The 21,886-nt window shown below is 34.0% G+C and overlaps 1 protein-coding gene across 5 annotated transcripts in view; it reads left to right on the top strand.

Moving 5' to 3' along the window:
* The first annotated feature begins 1,322 nt into the window (after positions 1-1,322).
* The window catches only part of Membrin (golgi SNAP receptor complex member 2), a 30,940-nt gene continuing 10,376 nt past the window's right edge, over positions 1,323-21,886 (top strand). For 2 of the 5 annotated variants that reach the window (XR_015071261.1, XR_015071260.1), the window contains exons 1-4: positions 1,323-1,543; positions 10,229-10,334; positions 16,052-16,244; positions 16,567-16,912. Coding sequence is in view for 2 of the 5 variants with exons in the window: in XM_085951405.1 (XP_085807531.1) it covers positions 1,410-1,543; positions 10,229-10,334; positions 16,052-16,244; positions 16,567-16,775 (642 nt within the window). In the remaining 3 variants the exon portion in view is untranslated. Of the gene's footprint in view, positions 1,544-10,228; positions 10,335-16,051; positions 16,245-16,566; positions 17,515-18,906; positions 19,849-21,886 lie in introns of those variants that run through there. The other 3 variants (XM_085951405.1, XM_085951404.1, XR_015071259.1) reach the window with 2 other exon arrangements.

Genomic DNA, 21,886 nt, shown 5'->3' with positions numbered 1-21,886 from the left:
CAAAAAACTGTTATACATGCAATACCTATTAAGGTGATACATCAGTGAAACGGCAAATAATTTTCAACTGTAGGCGCGACGAAATTTTGGACTCGCTCGCCAGTGTTGCCATGTCTACTGAAATTTTTTGCCAATATACTGAATTTTTGATTTTTTTTCTAAATTCAAGAAATCTACTGATATTTGTGTTTCTCCATAATTGTAAGTTCATTGATGATTATTTTAATAATAAACTTGAAATGATTTACGCACGATCTTTTTTAATGTATTACACTTCTAAATTGACGAAGAAAGCATAGTAACTCTACCCAAGAGCGCCATTTTACCCATTAATATCATCATTGTTTACAATAAATTAATATTTTTAGTTATTTTTATCCTTATTAGTCTTAAATTATATCTAATATACTACATTTTCCAAAATCTACTGATATTTTATGAAATCTACTGAATTTTTTGTCAAAATCTACTGAAATTTTAAATTTTGACTTGGCAACACTGTCGCTCGCATTCTGAAGAGAAAACGTCGAGCTGGAAACACGTCACTTTGTTTCGTGATGGCGACTGCCGTATTAATTCTTAAATCGTGTAAAGATGACTAAAAACGTTACCCATTTACTTGAAAAAGAAAACATGTCAATGAATATATTATTATTGTTACTAATAAAACAATAAACAGAACATTAAATGGACGCATGTTGGATTTATATTACAAATTATTATTTCGTTTGGCATGCGTCATTTGCACCCGCGACCCGCAATCCGCGCATCGCCTAGCCACGATCTTTTTAGACCGTGCCTCAACTGATGTACATCCTTAAGGAAACGAATCAACAATACCTACATAACAAAATATTCTCTCAACCATAGATTTTAAGTATCCTTCAACAAAATAGATCGTACCTATCGAATAGTAATGACGTATTGATATCGAAGTAATAGATTAAAGTAGCTACCTACTCTTTTCTCATTTCTATAGATTATCGTCGTATAAGCCCAGTCTACATTAGATTTCTTCTAGTGTGCACAAATTATGCAGGGTTGATTTGATTATTGTTACGGTTTCTATTCCCGACTTTACTTACGTCTAGCCTATTGTATCGCTTTCTCTCATTCGGACTAAAGCTTACTTCTAGTAGAACCCGAACATTACATTTTTTAGTGATGTGTGTTTATAAAGTGGAGCACTTCAGGAAAAATATCGAATCGGAAGAAAAGTAACGAAATATTGTTAAAAAAGTATCAATGCTTTTGACGGCCCTAGTCATAACCATAGACAATAAACCGAATAAACGTGTCGTCTCGGGACGCGTGTGTTGTCTATCGACATTCGACGCGAAGTCGTCAGCAGTTTGAGCATCTTTTAAATGCCAGATTAATTAGTTATTTTTGTCGGCAAGTCTGAAAATATGGAAGCCCTTTATCATCAGACCAATTGTCTTGTGCAACAAACCCAACAGCACTTTCAACAATTAGAAAAACGGCCCCCAAATGCCGAAGAAATTGAAACAGAGATTCAACAGAAAATCGAAGCCATTAGTTCGTGAGTACATACCTGCCTATGTTTTTATTTAAATGGTTCTAGTTTAAAAAAACAACAGTCTATACCTAAATTAAAAGTTGTCTTGTACCCCAAGAACCCCATATTGCAATTATTTTGCTTATTTTCGTATTGCGTCATCCATTTTTATTTTGCGACGTCGGATTACGACTGCAAAACATTTCAATTAGCCTCGCAAAAATGTGCCGGCGTCGAAAATTATCAGCCAGATTAATATTTCGTACCGAAAATAAAGAAGGTGTTCGTCTAGTTAAGTCAATTGTTGGAAAACTGTTCATTCATCGCCCCCCTCGTGTTGAGCGTCAGCGTCAGCGTCTATTGTGTCCACACGAGATGGGATCATAATTAATTATAAACATTGTTATTTACATTATCCTATTGATATAACAACGAATTAGATGATTATGTGCTACTGCCTAATCCTCCCCCAGCGGGCACGTGACGTACGCATCATTAACTTCTATACAACATGACGTACTTTTTTGATTCCTGCATGCAATCTTGCAACTTGCATGATAATAGATATTTACACATGCATTTCCTTGTTATAGCCGTGATAATAAGTACTGTTAGTAGTAAATCCACGCAAGTTGCAAGATTGCATGCATGAATCAAAAAAGTTCGGAAGCTACAGCGTTAAGCCTCAATTACATTGAGCTTCTTTACGAGCTGTTTATTGGCGAATTTACAATCTGCCTGTAAAGTCGCCCAGTGTAATCATTGAATAATCTAATAAGCAAGTTGTAAACACTCTACCGAGAAAAGTTGAAAGCCGGTCAACTTTACACGCTACACGCCGGCGTGTGGGCCTACTGCGTCTGCGCAGTAGAGCGCAGTACCAACCTCCCGGTAAAAAAACGAACTACGTTCCGTCAAAATAGTCGCTGGCTTGTGGCTTCTTAGCGAAAGGAAAGTTTTGTGTGTAATCATCAAATCGCAGTAGCTGAATCGCCCGCTTTTAAATTCGCCAATAAACAGCTCGTATAGAAGCTCAATGTAATTGAGGCTTTAATGACATTGAGCTACTTTACGAGCTGCTTGTTGGCGAATTTACAATCTGCCTGTAAAGTCGCCCAGTATCATCATCGAACAAGCTAACAAGTACATTGTAAACAATCTACCGAGAAAAGTTGTATGCCGGTCAACTTTACACGCTACACGTGTGTGGGCCTACTGCGTCTGCCCAGTAGACCGATGGTAGCGACCTCCTGGTAAAAAAACAAATACTCATTTTGACATTTACCGTTTTGACGTTTTAAAATGGAAACATTATTTGGCAAGCATTTTACGTTCATTTACGTTCCACTTCATAGCGCTAGAGCCCGATAAAAGTAAACAACAACACAATATTATGATTTCAACTTGCTAGCTTGTGTATAATATCTATGCTTTTTTACGTATATTATCTATTGTCTATGATCTGCAACTACGTTCTGTCAAAATAGTCGCTGGCTAGTGGCTTCTCAGCGAATGGAAAGTTTTCACTCTTTCTTTCATCACAATCGCAGTAGCTGAATTGCCCGCTTTTAAATTCGCCAACAAACAGCTTGTAAAGTAGCTCAATGTCATTGACGCTTTCTGAATTTTCACTTGGGAGTTGGTTTGTTCGATATCTGCGGCTGTGCAGTAGAACGATAGTGGCAAACCTGCCGGTAAAAACCAAACTACACCGCGCAGAGACTCATTTTGAGGTTGACCTACCTTTCAAATCTATATATATATATATAATTAAATGTTTGTTTGTCTGTCCCGTATGCGTTCCTATACCATTCATCCGATTGCAATGAAACTTTGGTGAGTTGTTGTGTGCACACCCGCGAAGGTTTCTGAATTAGAAAAACCATCTTCTTCATTCTATCTTCTTTTATTCGTATGGTTCCTATAACATTCATCCAGTTGCGATGAAACTTTCGTCAGTTGTTGTGTACACACACGCGAAGGTTTCTGAATTAGAAAAACCATCTATTCGTATACGTTCATATACCATTCATCCGACTGTAATGAAACTTTGGTCAGTTGTACGCCCGCGAAGGTTTCTAAATTAGTACAACTATCTTCTTCTATTCGTATGCGTTCCTATACCAAATTTGGAAAATCCATGCTTCTCACATGGACAGCTGTATGTGGTCAGCTCACTCGTTGGAAAACATTCTGATTTATTCGTGTACACACCAGACGGAAAAACAAAAAATATTGTGTATCCAAAAGCACTTCAATAAACAGAATTAAAACACAAACACTTTATTTCTTTGAGTGGCATTTCAACGCATGCCGGGTACTCGCTAGTAGTACTATTATAATGAAAACATCGCGTGATTTCTTGAAGAATGAGATTCGTCAGATTTACATGTAAACATTTATTATCGTGATAGTTTTTTGGCTGGTATGATGAGGTGGAGGTAGATAGAAGGTTGTTGCTTGATTGTTGAGATGGTAGCTTATTGGTTGATAACAGAATACACTGAATACAATAATAAGGATGATGACGTAAGAATATTATCACGAGGTAATAATGTACTGGTGAGATCGCTATGATCAAGAGATTTATAATAATAAGAATGCACTGAGAGACTTCGACTGGAATAACGGATGTACTATGTCGAGTGAAGAACTCCCGACAATAGCAGCACGTCTCGTGACGGATTCAATGAGTTGAGTGAGGATGCATAGATTGTCCTTCTTATTGATATTAATGCAGTACATAATATATTATAATGATTAGGTTGTGAAAATTGGTAAACGTCAAAAATGCTTTGCGCGGTGAAGTTAATATTTTTTCCGGTAGGTTCGCCACCATTGTTTTAGCACAAATTTCAACCGTCACGTGAAAATTCAGAAGCTGCTGAACTTTTTTGATGTACACGTTAATAGATCGTCGAGATGCCATCTTATCACTGATAACTTTGTTTTTGGGCACGTCGTTTCTTCTTCCTCGTTATCTTCACTTCCATTCTCATTTTTCAAGATCATAACTTCATCTGCTATTTCACTTTCAATCATGATGTGATATCCAGGGTCACCTCCGTCTACTTCTAACCGTTGTAAACTTATTTCATGGAATAATAAATGCATCCATTTACAGCTGTGTGAATTAGCGGCCAGCGTTGCAAACGTCAGAGTTACATTCAGTCTACGAGCAGGACGGCATTATGACTCGAATTTGAGTGCGAGAGATATGACGTGATTATCATGCACATAACATTGTTTACGAGCATGCACATAACATTGTTTTTTTTTTTGTGATTTTACCGAGGCTTTGACTGCGACTCGCTGTCATATCGCCTCTTCTCTTCTAGAAGGGGATCCTTCGGTCAGGTCCTCACTCCTATTCTGTTAAATGGCTTTATAATTATTTTGTCTAGCTCTTCCGTCTTTCTTTCTTTCTTCTTTAGACGCCAGTGTTTTATGCACCAGAATCGCTCTCCTCCGTATCCATCCCTTCTGTATTTTCGATACATCGTGTAATCATTGAATTTCAGATAGTCTAATTCAGACCTCAGCCAAGTCTCTGAGATTAATGCTATGAAATTTTTTGTCTTATTAAGTAGAGTTCTATATCATCCTTTTTTTGCTTCATACTTCTGGCATTCCATTGTAAAATCCTAATTTGTTTTTTATTATCCATTTTGCTCCAGAACCTCCCCTAGAATTTCCTTTAAGTGTCCTTCTTTGAATTGTTTGCATACCCAGTCCACTGCTTTAATTATTAGTTGTTTAATGATCTGCTGCCAGTCTCCCCCTTTCAGCAAGACTTTCATAATTTCTCCCATCGCGTTAACCTCTGTCTTCCCCTTTGAATTTTTCTTATTTTTTGTAGGCTTTACGCTACTACCTGTATATATTATTGTTGAGCCTGAAGCTTCTACCACCGCTTCTTCTTTCTTTTTGTTTTCCTTAGTTTTTTGAATTGTTTCGCTTTCATCTCTTTCTACGATTTTTTTTTGTTTTACTATGTCAGCATAGCTATTATTTAACATATTTTTTTTTGCTTCCTTGAAAGGTATGTTCATTTTTTTCATTGCTTCTTTGCAATTCTTTTCCTCTTGCCACTTTGGGCATTTTTGGCTGTTTGCCGCGTGGTCACCTTTGCAATTGATGCACGTAATTTCCTCATTTTTTTCGCAGGTTTTGTGGTTTTCACCACACTTAGGGCACGTTTCTACTGTACGTCCGCAATTGTTCGCGATATGCCCATATCGCCAGCATTTGTAGCATTGCATAACCCTGAATACATACGGTTCTACAGCAAAAGAGACTCCATATATGTAAATTGTTCTCGGCAATATTTTCTCCCCAAATTTAATACTGACTGACGAGGTCTTTGTCAGCTCTCCTGTATCACCTTTTCTTGTCAACCTCTTAAGGTTGATTACTTTTGCATCACTTTTGATTTCCATTTGCAGTTCTTGGAGGTCCATATCAATATCGACTTTTCTTATTACTCCATAAGAGCAGGAGTCATTCTCTTTGGTCACAAAACCGAGATCTTTGAGTTCTCCAGCTTGTTTCACTTTATCTGCTTCTTTTTCGTCTTCTACTTGGATGTACGTCTTTAAATTTTTATTGTAAATTTTCTGTACTTTTACTCCTGCCTTATGCAGCATCTGCGCTATTTTCAATTTTAATGGAATTTTACTTCCCGTCGCTATCATGACGATGTTTTGGTTTCCCTTTGGAGTGACCCCAGAGTCTCTTCTGGGTTTTTTTCCAGAGGTCACCGTCTGCCATTCTTCTTCTTTTTCTCCAACCACTTCCTCTTCATCATCGTTTCTTTTCTTCTTCGTTTTTTTGGTTTCATTCACTTCCATCGTGGTGTTTTCCATTTTATTGCTTTTGCCGTTCACGCGGTCTTGGAATTCGCGCAACAGTGTGAACAAAAAACAGTGTGGACAACCCCTCGCTTCACAGCGTTTGACGCACTCCCCGCACAAAGTGCACTATCCGTGCAACAATAAATATTTTTCACTTTTTCTCAAGCACTGGCACTGATTGTCAAAATCACATGGGACCACACATGTTGAGTTTATTGTCAAATTCATTTTCAAACAATATTATTTTTGTTGTATCCCGTATTTATAACCGTTCGCGAGTAACCAGGCGAAAAGCGTCCCGAATACGCAAGCGAAGTTGTACAACCTCACTCCACCGCTGTTGGCTTCCGACTGGTGTATGACATTAACTGCATGTTTTTAACAATATTCACATTTGACCGGATATTTTGTCTGTTGGACCGAGGTTCTACTGTATTTCTCGTTCTAGTTTTTGCTTTTATGGTTTCTGTCTGGCACGCTGTGATTGGATCTAGTATTTAAGGCGAATTCTTTGCCTCAATTTACGATCAAATGTGACTTCAACGCCATCTAAAGGCATATACAGGCATCTACCATGAATTTCTAAAAATGTGTTACTAAAAACTTTCGTCGATCGCAACCAGATGGCAATAAAATATAAAATAAAATATTGTGTGTCGCCACATATTAAAAATCATAAGCTTGATAAAAATGCATTTAAATTTATTATATATTTACTTACCTATGTAAAAATATTTACAATTAATATTAACCCCATAAAATATTTACAATTCTAACATGTATATTTGATTTGATTTAAAGTGTTTATGATTTTTACATTTTGTTCACCGTAGTTTTTTTTACAGTGGCAATAAAAGGGTATCCTGTCCAGTTAATGAACCAGATTTTTTTACGTTGTCAATACGAATTAATATAAATATTTTTCTACAGTAAAATTCATTTATAGTAGTAAATGAACATTTAAGTACAAATGTTTATAAGATTGAGTTTAATCTTGTACAATTGACAATTACATCGAATTTCTACTAGAGGTGGAATAAAAGAATGATATTAAATGAATAGCAAAACAAATGCCATTCGAATTATTATTAAACAAAATAAGGAATATACAGTTGTACTTGGTTATTACTAGGAAGGTTGGACCGGCTGAAATTGCTCGTTATAAGCGGTACTCGTTATATCAGAGAATAGGTATTTTTATTGTCGGCGAAAACAACAATTAGACACTTAACTAGTGTCATAAACGTAATCTGTCCCCGGCGGCATCCTGTCCGATCGGATTTTATTGCTTAGGGTCGAAATGTCTTGATGATCTTGAATGATCAACACATTACCAGTATTTTAGCTCGGTATATCCGATAAGTATCTCGTTATAGCAGTGAATAAAAATGTTTTGAGAAAACCATATACCAAATGTCAACGATTGTTTCCTCATTACATCCGAGATCTCGCTATGTCCGAGATTGTAATAACCGAGTTCGACTGTAGTTATAATTATGACAATATAGTCGATATTATATAGACATCCCAATTCATTTCGTTTCAACCATGTCCGATCCTAATGGGTTCATATGGGCCTCCACAGAGTGGACGGTTTGTAAAAACGTAAGAAAAAAATTTAGAATTTGAAGTAAGTGCACCACTGATTACATAATATTCTAAGAAAAAGACAGAACGTTATTTCTTTGAAAAAATCTAATGTCGATTTTAAAGAACAGTGCAAGATAAAATAAAAGATAGTTTTATTTATTTTACCTATAAATGTGTAAGTGAAATGGATTTGGAGATATAAAAAGAAACCTTATTGGCCCAGTGGTTTCTAGGTGTGGACTTTTGTAATTCCCTGAAGATCTCGAATAAATAATTAAAAATTATCAACACCTATACCATATTCCTAGGCATCTACTATGATTGAAAAGTAGATCTTAATTTTTTGTATTTATGATTGCTTCATAAAAAAAACAATATTTACGACTTTATGATGTAGCAGATAAATGAGCAACTAAATAGTGATCCAAATATTATGAAAAGTTCAACTATCAAAGCATCACGGCATAAAATTAGTAATACCACGGTTATACACAATTTATTGTACCTACCTATTGTTATAATTTTCTTAGTTCATTTAATCGTTTTTAATTAAATTTATTTTCAAATTCACCTCTTATGTGTTCATTCACTGAATTTTTTACCCTATATTTTACGGAGACTAATAATAACTTCTATTTTCTACATACTAAATTATCAACCTCCACTTTTTGACAGGACGGCATACAGTTATATAGGCACGTAGATAATAATTTTAAGGCCGTAGACAGGAATGAACGTTTGATGGCCCAAATATAGTACAATAGTATGTATGTAATTAAAGTTAGGGTACAAGTCGGTTATCCTGGATACAGCGGCAAACACATTTTGAAAATAGCCTATATACTGGATTATTTGTTAGGATTACCTAATCTAACTTAAACTAACCCAAACTAACAAATAATCCAGTATATCGGCTATTTTCTATAGTACAATAGTATGTATGTAATTAAAGTTAGGGTACAAGTCGGTTATCCTGGATACAGCGGCAAACACATTTTGAAAATAGCCTATATACTGGATTATTTGTTAGGATTACCTAATCTAACTTAAACTAACCCAAACTAACAAATAATCCAGTATATCGGCTATTTTCAAAATGTGTTTGCCGCTGTATCCAGGATAAACATATAGAACAAAAGTTGTGAAAGAAAGAAGTGGAAGTTTGTCGAGGCTGTTTTGATCGGGTTAATTTGTCTTTGATTAATATTGTGACTAGAAATTTTAACAATTCTTATTATTTTTAACATTGTATATTGTTCATAATTTTCGCGACTACCACGTGAATAGACGAATTTTATTTACTTATAACATTTTAAACACTTAACATAAATAGGGAGAAATTGTACAGTCACTAGACAAAGATTAAATTTGATGTGTGTCATAAGTATGCTTTCTTTATATTATTATGAAACTATATTTATTTTAAAATCGCTTTATAAAAGGTAGGTACGTCAAAACAGTAATAAATATCTGAAATAATTTCACAACACTATTTCAAAAAATGGAGGTTGATATATGATCGTCCATTGTGACATATGCTCCAATATCGCAAACCGAAAATGTTATTATGGGCAGAGCAAAATTAACAGAGTGCTTGTCTTCATACCTGGCGATATGCTGGCGACCCTTTATTTTCAATGTATGTGTGTGTGTGTATTTTTTTATCTATGCGAGTGTTGTTTCAAAAATGGTACGATTTATTTCCGCTTTAGCAGCACATGTCGATAAAAGTCTTGTCATATATTAATTTTATTTACTATCGATTAGTTAATATACAAAAATACAAGATTAAATTTAAATAACTACCCTAAAAATTAATAAATAATATTTTTAATAGAAACGCTAACCGTTTTTTCTCAGTTTTTGCGTACAAACCGAGTTTTTTCGATTTTAATTACATGCTTTCTAACCTCAAAATCGATGTTTTTTAAATTTGAAAAAAAAGATATAAGGATATAATAAATTCCAATTTCCGTTTAGCGTTTTCCTAGGTAATATATTTACGTATATTTTTATCGTAATTTTGATAATTAAACTTATGTCATTCATTCTTGCCACCCGATACAAATGTACCGAATTTGACACGTATTTTTGGAATATGGAACTCCATGATGACTTAAAATTTTTTATTTTATTTTTCTCATTACTTTTGAATATATATTTACCGATTAATAAACTTTTCTAGCTATTTTTCGATAACAACTTTACATAGAGACATCACCTTAACTCAATTATATTCATTTGCTTACATCATCTCTTCTTCCAGGAATTGTGACCGGTTGGATATCATGATATTCAAAGCGCCCATGACTCAGAGACAAATTGCCAAGATGCGGTGTGACCAGTTAAAATATGACAATAGGCATATGCAGGTAAGCAAAGACAAAATAAAGATCCATCTCAAAGCCTGAACAAAAACGAACTATAAATGCGAGTGAGAAAGCATTCGGTACGCTTATATCTCCGCAATACGCGTTAGAGTAAGATATAATTTAAATATTTTTTGTACATGTCGCCGGTAAATATTGATTTGAATGACTACAGTTATTTAAAAACTGCGAGCACGAGTTGCTGAAATTTATTGTTTTTGTGTTAAGGTGAAGCCTTTACTGAGCCTTTTTTAAAGAGGCACCCAGCGGAAAAATACGAAGCTTGCAATTTGAGATTTTTTTTTGATAATTTACAATTTCAACTGTATTTGTAGCTGCAGAATAATAAGCGATCAGATATCTATTGTTTATAAAAATATCAAGTTACTTTGCAGTAAAATATTCCCAAGCCATTTCCAGTAAACAACTCAAGCTAGACCAGCAAGTCGATTAGGCGAAATAAGAGATGGTGTATTATTACATATCACAACACTTTATACCAGTACGGTGTATGAGCTGAGTAAACATTTCCCATAGTATTTGCTTACAACTGTAATAACCTAATAACAAATAATATTTCTTTTCGATATTCAATTTAAAACGCTGATTCTATATTTAGTTTAATATGATTATGTAACAGAATTTAATGTTAATGTACTAACTTTTATTGTATAAATAACGAAGAACAATTTATGTCAATGTCACTCAAATCAAGTACGTAGCTCGTAACTATCATTGTATAATACGCTGCTAATAAATCTCACCCTGCTACATTGAAGACTTCGTCATTATCATCATCCTCTACCTACGCATCGAACACCACACACCCCGAGTGACCCCAACATATTAATTAATAAATATGTACCTGAAAACATTAAAAAGAAAAATATTATATATTTAAAGTCAAAGATAAACTTACAATAAATTGTAAAAAATTTAATAAAATGTGAATTTGTTGAATCGGACTGCACCCTATTATCACATATATTTTATGGTCATATTTATTATTAAAATTTAGTTTATTAAGTTTTCTAAGCACTTCCCAAGAGATTTTTGACTAATTCATAGTTATAATATTTTTTATATCTATTTTAAAAAACATCGATTTTTATAAAAAATATAAATGTGTATAACTTGAAATCCTTTTTAAAAACGGCTCAGTAAAGGCTTCACCTTAAATATAAAGTTGGTTAATTTAGTAGAAAATATGGTTAACTATGTTGTGTTTAAATTTGGTAGTTATACTGAGAACCAACATGATGGTATAACGTTTCATGGTTAAGTTAATAATAATAACATTGAGGTTCTCTGTGCATTGTACGTGTTGGGTCACTAGTGTGGTGTTCGATGTGTAGGTAGAGGATGATGATAATGAAGTCTTCGATGTAGCAGGGTGATATTTATTAGCAGCGTATCGGTACAATAGTATATTATACAATGATAGTTACGAGCTAAGTACTTGGATTCGAGTGACATTGAGATAAATTATTCTTCGTTATTCATACAATAAAAACAACAAACAAATAAAAACACATTAACATTAAATTCTGGTACATAATCATATTAGACTAATTTATAGAGTCAGCGTTTTAAATCGAGTAGTTTGTGAAATATTATTTGTTATTTCAGTCGCAATAAAATATAATACTATTAAAAATGATTATTCGGCTAATACACCGTAATGGTATTGTGATATGATGTAATAATACACCGTCTCTAATTTCGCCAATCAACTTGCTGGTCTAGCTAAGTTGTTTACTGGAAATGGATTCACTGGGAAAATATTACTACAGAGTAATTTGATATTTTAAACAATAGATATTTGAGTACCTTGGTATCAAAGTGGGACATGAGCCATCTGCAATAATTTGCAGGAGAGGCGATTTTTCATTTCATATAAATATTGAAACATAATATATATAAAAAAAATACTTGAGTAATGCTTAGAGGTATAGAATCACATTTATTAAGTTAAATCTAAGATATTCATTTTGTAAATATCAAATATAATCGTTCAAAATTGCTTACGTCCGTTTTTGACACATACTTTTGCGTTTGTCCGTGTTTGATACGCAAACGGCCGTACGTGTCCGCTTTTGACAGAAAGTTTAATTTTTTTAAATAAAATTGCAAGGTAGTTCAGATTTCTTTTATTGACAGAATTTAACAATAAATGAAAAGCCTTAAAATTAATAATCATTTATTTTCTGGAGATAGGTAACAATTCGCAGAAAATTTAAATTTTTTTAAAATAAAATTTCAAGGTAGTTCAGATTTCTTTTATTGAAAAGATTTAACAATAAATGGAAAGCCTTAAAACTAATAATCATTCATTTTCTGGAGATAACAATTCGCAGAAAGCTTAATTTTTTTAAATAAAATTTCAAGGTAGTTCAGATTTCTTTTATTGAAAAGATTTAACAATAAATGGAAAGCCTTAAAACTAATAATCATTCATTTTCTGGAGATAACAATTCGCAGAAAGCTTAATTTTTTTAAATAAAATTTCAAGGTAGTTCAGATTTCTTTCATTGAGAAGATTTAACAATAAATGGAATGCCTTAAAATTAATAATTATTCATTTTCTGGAGATAACAATTCGCAGAAAGTTTAATTTTTTTTAAATAAAATTTCAAGATAGTTGAAATTTCTTTTATTGACAGGATTTAACAATAAATGAAAAGCCTTAAAATTAATAATCATTCATTTTCTGGAGATTATAATTCGACTCCCGCAAGTTCCACGTCATCTCCATCAAGTGTATCAATAGCTTCTAAATTATTCACTTCTTCAAAGCATTCACATGCATGAATATCTTCAGTATATTGTTGGCCATCGATTGGCAAATTATTATTTGTTTCAATTATGTTCTTATACCAATGCAGGGTTTCTATATTCTTCCATTCGAGTCCAAAATGTTTCGAAAGTAGAGAATTTACATCGTTTATCTTGTTTTCATTCAGTTTAACGCCTATAGGAATCGGTGCTGGATTTACTGCATCGTATGTTTTATTCTTTTTTAGAATTTGCTTCTGTCTCGCGATGTCACAATTGTAAGGTATTTCACCTCTTACCACAATATTATTCTTTTTCGTTTTGCGGAATAAAATTCTCTTGCATTGAGATATTTTGAAATGTAATTGTGCTGTAGATTTTATGTTTATTTTAGCTTCGTCTTTCCAATTATGAGGACTCCAATCTGTACCAATTATTTTCAATGTTCCGTGTGCTTTAAATACATCATGATATTCTTCAATATGTATTATTGTTTTCTTTTTCTTTAAGTCTCTTTCGATAAGACCAAATACCCGATCTGCTGGAAGGAAAGAATGTCCAGTGACTGGAAAAATTATCTCCAGCTTAGTGATTGATGGAGGAGCATTGTTATGAAGCCATTTGGCACACATCGTTACTATTGTTAAATTTTTATTTTGGCCAGCACACCCATCTGCTACCAACCGAACATTTGTGTATCCGTTCAATACTTTTGATTGTAGTTCATTGAAAATGATTGATGCTACTTCATTTGAAGATTTCCTCCCTTGGTTTTCATTCCATGTATAAATTGACACATTTTGTGGTGACAAATTATTTTTTGACGTTCCTGATACGACTGCTAAATTGAAGCAGTAAAATTGTCTCGAGTAATAGGCGGACTGGTCACTAACTTTTGGCAACACAAGGTTTTTCTGGCAATCGAAGGACATAAGAAAACAATCATCGTTTTTCTTCTTCAAATATTCGAAAAAACAGTTTGCTTTTTTTTTGTGTAGAGTAAGTTTAAATATCAAATCTTTTTTCTCATTTTCATCCTTTTCTAATTTCACTTTTTCTTTTAATTCCAAACATGTGCTACATTCATCAGTGCTTGGAGTTGCAAAACTCATATTAAACCGGGTATTAAACAACATCCGAAAGTATGACATTTTTACTTTGAAGTCATCAGTGACGCTATTATTATACATTGACCATATTTTGGTAATGCTTAGATCTGAATCTAAGTAAATTCTTGTACTTCGGTCTCGTTTATAATGTGACTCGATTCCCTTGAGACATTTGGTGAAATCGATGACAGAATTCATCTTGTTTTCAAAAAGTTTATCCTTTCTTGATCCACCCCTTGTTTCAATGGGTACTAACATGTTATTTTTTTTAAACCGTTGGAAGACTCCGATAACTCTATGTTTTGTTATATTTAATGTTGATAAAAACGTGGCCCTGCATACGGGAAGACAATTCCCAGCAGTGTTTATAATGCTGTAATGAAATGTAGCCATTTTTTGTTTTATAAAAACTTTTTGACGGCGTCTTTTTGGTACGAGAGTCCTACAGTATTTCAAAATAAAAGAATCCTGCTTGTCTTTAGCTGGTGCAGAATAAAACGATTCGTGAAACTTCCTTATGTCTTCCATTGTCAATAATCTGCATTGAAGACCACGACGATGGCCGCATTTAGGAAAGGAAGGCACGCCTTTTGCAGAATATCTGGAAAAAATAATATATTTTAGTGTTTTATTCAACTTAGAAACCACGGTTTGAAAAAACATTTTGTTCTTGAACCACCCTTTCCGTGACCATAGTAATGACATGGAGGTAATAGCGTATGTGTAAATGCGTTAACAATGAAAAATACTCGTAAATAACGAGTGAAAATGCGCAAAGGTTAATATTTAAATATTATTATTCTTATAAAAACATAAAATTATGCTTGAGCACATCATATTTTAACAATAAATCGCATTTAAAAAAGATGCATTGTGATCGAAAAAGTTTTGTAGTAGTATTCTGATAGTACTTACTTTAAAGTCTTTTCTTTGGCCCTTTTCCACTCATTGGGCTTAGCTACACGTTTTCTAGCATTCCTTGAGTCCATTTCAGTTCATTAAATATTATACTTTTTCTTGAAAACTATTATAAATGCACTTATTTTGAAAAAAACTGACAGAGAACCTCTATTTTAGAATAATGTTATCAGAGTGCCGAAATCCCGGCAGCCATGACAGTCTGAGAAGATTCCTGCTCAGTGATTGGCTGGCCCTTACCTGCGCGCGCATATAAGTCAAGTGTCCGTTTTTGATATTATACACGAACTTTAAACACAAAAATCTCCATGAAAACGACCGTTTTTGATACTGTCGAAGGCATTGTTGGAAAGAGCATCTCTAACACTACCAGAATCAACAAAAACATGAATTTAGTGGAGTGTGGCTTATGTCCCACTTTGATACCAAGGTACTCATTTGATCACTTATTATTCTGCAGCTACATATGCAATAAACACGGCTTTATTTCGCCGAACAATACCCAAACTCTTTATATTATTACTCTGAGATCCATCTTCATTTGAGACTTTTCAATTAGGTGCCATTGTACCGATTGCATACTATTATAATATACAAACTAATGACAGCATGTGATCAGGGCCGGTCCTAGTGAGTGGGGCACTTTCTGGGGTCGATCCACTGCTGGATGAAGGCCACCACTCTTCGCGGTCCTTAGTTCTTTGCCGCCACGTACAACCACAGCACTTTATGAGTGTTTATTCAGCGGATTTCAGGGCATTCCTGTGGGTGTTTAGTGCCCTTTGGGTATGGGGTACAGATATTACATCACCCATTGATTTACGGTGTTTAAACTTTTAGTTTGTTGTTCTGTACATTATGTTGTATATTTTCTGTATGGTGGTTTGCTAAAGGTGACACGACAATCCATTCTTGCAGGCGGCGCTTGGCGGAATTCAAGAGCGGAGGCAACGCCAGCGGCTAGAGCAGGAAGAGAGGCAGCAACTCCTCAGTCGGCGGTTCACGGCTAACGACGCCCCCGCCTACACCTCCATAGACGTTGACGCCTCCTCCGCACACCATGCTTCCCTGCAGAATGCGCATCGCGGCGTTGATGACATGATCACTACAGGTCAGACATGCTACTTATTTATTTATTTTACGATGTCATCCCACCACAAAGAGTTTGTATTTACTGGAGGGAGTCTTATCAAGCGTTTAGTATTACAGCATTACAGCACTTGATGCTTTGATGGCCAACACAAACTGTGAAGAGGTAGAAGGGTTTCTGGTTGATGTTGGATGAAAAATTGGTATTTACACTAATTTGGCAATTGCTTCAGCGATTTTGATGGGGAAACCAAAGGAGGCTCAAATCTGGCAGTAGAAGGGTTTCTTCGACATCTTCAGTTTTTTAGTAATCTAATATGGCTAATTTTTTTGTGCTTGTTCAGGATCCAATGTGCTGAGTAGCCTCCGCAACCAGAGAGACGCTCTGAAGGGAGCGCATCGCAGGATCATCGACATTGCCAACACACTCGGACTCTCCAACGCCACCATCAGCATCATCGAAAGGAGAGCGAGACAGGACAAGTTTATTCTCATCGGAGGCATGCTTCTCACTCTCACCGTTATCACAGTTGTCATCGTGTACTTCACCTGAGACTCACTTCGTATGATAGACCCTATCGATTCAATATTACTGCTCGAGAATGTTCAATGACTATGTTTATGACTCAGACCGTGTTATGCTGAAAGTACCGAGTAGACTCGCAGACTTGACAACTCATTCTAATCATCGTGAGTAATTGTCAAACTGAAACAGTAATTATACGCAACGATTCACGTACCAATTCAATCGTATCGGCGCTTGTTTTTATTGGTTCATAACATACTATATTGTGTATTATAAATATCTATTGGTCAACTCAGTGCGTACACCAAATAGTCTTCCTTCATATTTTTTAAGTTATGTCACCGAAAACTATTATATTTATAATATTAATACTACTATCGACCGAAGGTACTTGATGGAATTTGAATTTAAATTCTAATGGATTTAAGTTTTGTACTATTCCATTTGAGTCGTTTTTTGCGACCCGGGTTTCGCCTTTCTGCATCTTCAGGCACCGTGTACACTCACCAAAAGGCAAATAAACACTGACACCGAATACTATTAACTCTAACTATCACCTACCTATTAAGTCAAGGGTCACCATACAAAAAAATATAGCAAACAAATTATTAATAGTTGACGTGTTTGTAGAAAACCCCTTAACTTATCAAAATAATACACTCGATAAACATAAAAAAATCATCAAAACCTAATACAGTAAAACCTCATTAGTAAGAACACTGATAATTCGAAATTCGCCGTAATTTGAAATTTTCCCGAAAACAAAGTCCCTTAAGGGGGGACATGCTCGTCGAAGGTCCAAATTGAGTTTTTATTGTATTTTCAAACCATGATCCTGGACACTCCTTAAACGTTGTAGATAATCTATTTATATAATTTTGAAGCCTTATTATCCTTTATAGTTATTTTAAACATTTGATGACTGCATAAAGTATTTTTGTTACATAAAATAGTATTCTTTTAAACCTCTCGCTGTAATGTTTTAGAATATAGTCATATTTCGGTACATAACTGTGCAGTGGTGTTAAGATTTTTTACATTTATTAATTTTTAAACGCATTTATAAAACCATTAGTATAATTTATTACGAGATAATTTTTGTAAAATATTCACGATAAAAAATTATATTAATAATCTCTGTGATCCCAAATTTGACAAGAATTAGGCATTTTATTATTCAAAAAATCGGCAAGATTAACACATTTGAAGATGATTCTAAAGATACTTATTGTAAGCTATGTCTTTGACCATTCAATTGTGATAAACATCTTATGAATAATGATTGCTTTATAATAATTATTGACCTAAGAATAAGGTAGTGTTTTTTTGAAATACGCCATTTCTTTTGTCATTCCCTAGTGGTTAAGCTACAACATGCGGCCGTAGCCATAAATTGACAAACTATAATTAAAGTAGGGAGTAAAATTATGTTAACGCGCGTGTTTGAACATGTACCTAACCGAATTTTTTTTTATTTTTTTTTTAAATGGTACATGTTCAAACACGCGCGTCAATATCATTTTACTCCCTACTTCAATTATAGTTTGTCAATTTATGGCTACGGCCGTATGTTGTAGCTTAACCACTGGGGAATGACAAAAGAAATGGCGTATTTCAAAAAAACACTACCTTATTCTTAGGTCAATAATTATTATAAAGCAATCATTATTCGTAGGATGTTTATCACACTTGAATGGTCAAAGACATAGCTTATAATAAATATCTTTGGAATCATCTTCAAATGTGTTAATCTTGCCGATTTTTTGAATAATAAAATGCCTAATTCTTGTCAAATTTGGGATCACAGAGATTATCAATATAATTTTTTATCGTGAATATTTTACAAAAATTATCCCGTAATAAATTATGCTAATGGTTTTATAAATGCGTTTAAAAATTAATAAATGTAAAAAATCTTAACACCACTGCACAGTTATGTACCGAAATATGACTATATTCTAAAACATTAGAGCGAGAGGTTTAAAAGAATACTATTTTATGTAACAAAAATACTTTATGCAGTCATCAAATGTTTAAAATAACTATAAAGGATAATAAGGCTTCAAAATTATATAAATAGATTATCTACAACGTTTAAGGAGTGTCCAGGATCATGGTTTGAAAATACAATAAAAACTCAATTTTGACCTTCGACGAGCATGTCCCCCCTTAAACATTATTTTCATATAAAACCTTACCTTTAATTCGAATTTCATAATTCGAAATGATTTTAGAGTCCCCGGCATATAAAAATATTCAATAAATCTTAATAAAGTACACTATTTCATGAGCTAGTCATTGAAAATTGTGACAGACTTTTCTTAAAACATCAAAAATGACTTATTTTATGATGGTAATAAAAAATAATCCTGACATTTTATGACCCAATTCGGTAGGCACATGTATGATCGGAAACGAAATTAATGAAAATCAAAAATTTTTTTTTTTTCAAAATTTCAATATATTCCCCCATTTCATAATTCGTAATTCGATTTTTTTTTCGATTTTCAGTCTCATGGAATTCGTATTAACGAGGTTTTACTGTAATATATCATTAGTAATAATTATAAACAATAAAAATACTACACTCAAGAGGTGTAAAATCATCCATTCTGGGAACAATGGGAATAATACAAAACTTAAATCCATCAGAATTCATTATATTTATGTTTGATAAATAATGAATGAAGTCAGGCTACTATCATTATAAAAGCAAACATCAAACTGACAGCATTAATAGGGGGCACTAGACGTGGGAAATCAAGCATTTAAGCTAATCTATCACACCAATTGGCGATTCGGATCGTGCTGTTATAGAAATGTTTTTATTCCACTCACAGCTCAATGAAAAGATTCAAAATGAAATTTCTCCGATCGGGCCAGGTAAACGGCGGGGGTCGACGAGTTGGCAAGTCTGCTCGTGTCATTTGGATAATATGCGGATATACCTGCAATACCTAAAGGTGTTGAGGAAACATTCCTTAGAACATGGAACGGAGCCTTGATATATGAAAGTGAAGTTAAAAAACAGACCACTAAGATGATCATTAATTGAATTAACTGCATTGCGGATATCAATTGCAAACTTCACACTATTCAAATACAAAAAGCAAATGTGATACAAATGAAACGTCAAATCGTCGTTGAAACTAGAAAATTGTGTAACTCCGTTTTAATCGAAAATTGACTTTGAATGCCACCTAGTGGCCGTTGATAATATCTATCCGTCTTGCAAATTTTGTAATTCCAGAAAAATTGTATCATTGTTAAATCATGGATGATTTCCCTCCAAAACCATACATTTGTATAGGAAACCATAATGTTTTTTGTCTCTCCTGTAAAGTAGTGTTTTTGGAGTTACACAATTTTCTAGTTTCAACGACGAAATGTAGATAATATACAAAGTGAAAGCATGTTTTAAATTGACAATTTACAACATATATTTTGAGTTTACGAATCGAACCACTTTTTAGATTTGCTATTAAGTGCTGTAATATTAGAAGTTCACTAGGCTCCGTCCTGTTACTGTCCAAACTATTAAGTGATGATGGTAAATCCTTTGCATTGCCAAAAATGTTGTTCTCTACTCTTCATAGGATTAAACACCATTGTGCCGAAAACATAATTTTAAGTTATATTATGGTTACATGTATGTTGCACGTATTACATTTCACCGTAGCACAGTTCGCCGTGAGCTTTCTTATCGGAAATAATTATTTCTATAGTACCGAGATGAAAAAATTACACGTTTTCGTGGAGCAATAATGTTCCAATTTTATTAGATCCTAACGTAACCTAACAAATAATCCAGTATATCGGCTATTTTCAAAATTTGTTTGCCACTGGCTTCCTGTAAACCGACAATGTTTTATTTAGACATGAATTTTATCTCAGTACTATATCAGCCAAAGAGGTTGGACGGTCTTTAATATACAACCATATATTTGTGATACAACATTTCACGGTTAAGTGTGATACGGTGAACTGCGTACATACAAATTTCCGGAGACGATTATATTATATCAGCTTGACGACAGCCTTGTTTGATCAGCGAGTACATAACACGGTCTGGTTCATCCGTAGTTTTAATGCAATGTAGCAAATGAGTTTGTCTGTCGACAGTCTTGTCAAGGGTAGAAAAAATACCAAACTGCCCTAAATCAGTTTGTGACTTGCAGTGGGCATGTGTCCCTGCATCGTTGTTATGAATATGTAAAAAGCAAAACATGTATCCATACATATACAGCAAAATATCGGGGGGTGTTTCGAGTTGTCATCTTTTCACAATATCGTTTTAGTTAATTGGTTTTGCGTAACAGAAGCCATGATGATTGTTGATGGGATCGATAAAATCTGATGAAGTGTGTTGTTTCTTGTGTCCCGCTTGACGCCGCGCTGTTGATTTTTTTCACTTTGAATTAATATCACATTTTGCACAATTTACTGTTCATTATAAAGGGGTCACCATTTATTAGGGGGTGTTTGATATTCTAATGTCTATTATTGTATGATTGTACTGGTAAATGGTTTATGATGAAACCTTTAACTAGCCTAACCTAACTAAAGGATAGGCACGGGTGTCACTTAACCCTTTCTAAGCCTTACGAATCCCGACTTAGTACAACAGTGCGCGTTGTTATTTCAAGCATCAATAAATCGTAATAAATGTCAGTCAAACATACACAAATAGAGTAGTAAAAAATCGGAGTCAAGTTCAAAAATGATTATGACAGAACCTAATATTTTATGTGACTCTAAAAATAAACATTCGTCGCCTAAAACTGATAAGAAATCACGAACAAGATTTCTTCATTGAAAAAATGCCGGCTTACTCGAGCGGCGCCATGACACTTACGAAATGGTGCTGGACTAATGCGTCGATGACAGATTAACAAGTGTAAGAACAGTTCAGTATTATAGTCTACGGCTACGATTTCGACAAATATGTCATACACATAATGAATAATAATATGGTTTATGACTTTTATGAGCATTTTTGTTGAGTGTGTTAAAAAAATATCAGTCATAAATAGCTCATTTTTATAGCATCCAGGACATCTCAAACTGTGTAACTTTTATTTGAACTCCCATACACATTGCAGCACTGCAGGTCGAGTATAAATAAATCATCCTTGAGA

The sequence above is a fragment of the Rhyacophila brunnea genome, unplaced genomic scaffold (genome assembly GCF_057557595.1).
Source record: "Rhyacophila brunnea isolate RB1 unplaced genomic scaffold, BYU_Rbru_1.0 scaffold_24, whole genome shotgun sequence".
Taxonomy (NCBI): Eukaryota; Metazoa; Arthropoda; class Insecta; order Trichoptera; family Rhyacophilidae; genus Rhyacophila; species Rhyacophila brunnea.
This window is presented reverse-complemented; position numbering and strand designations above follow the sequence as displayed.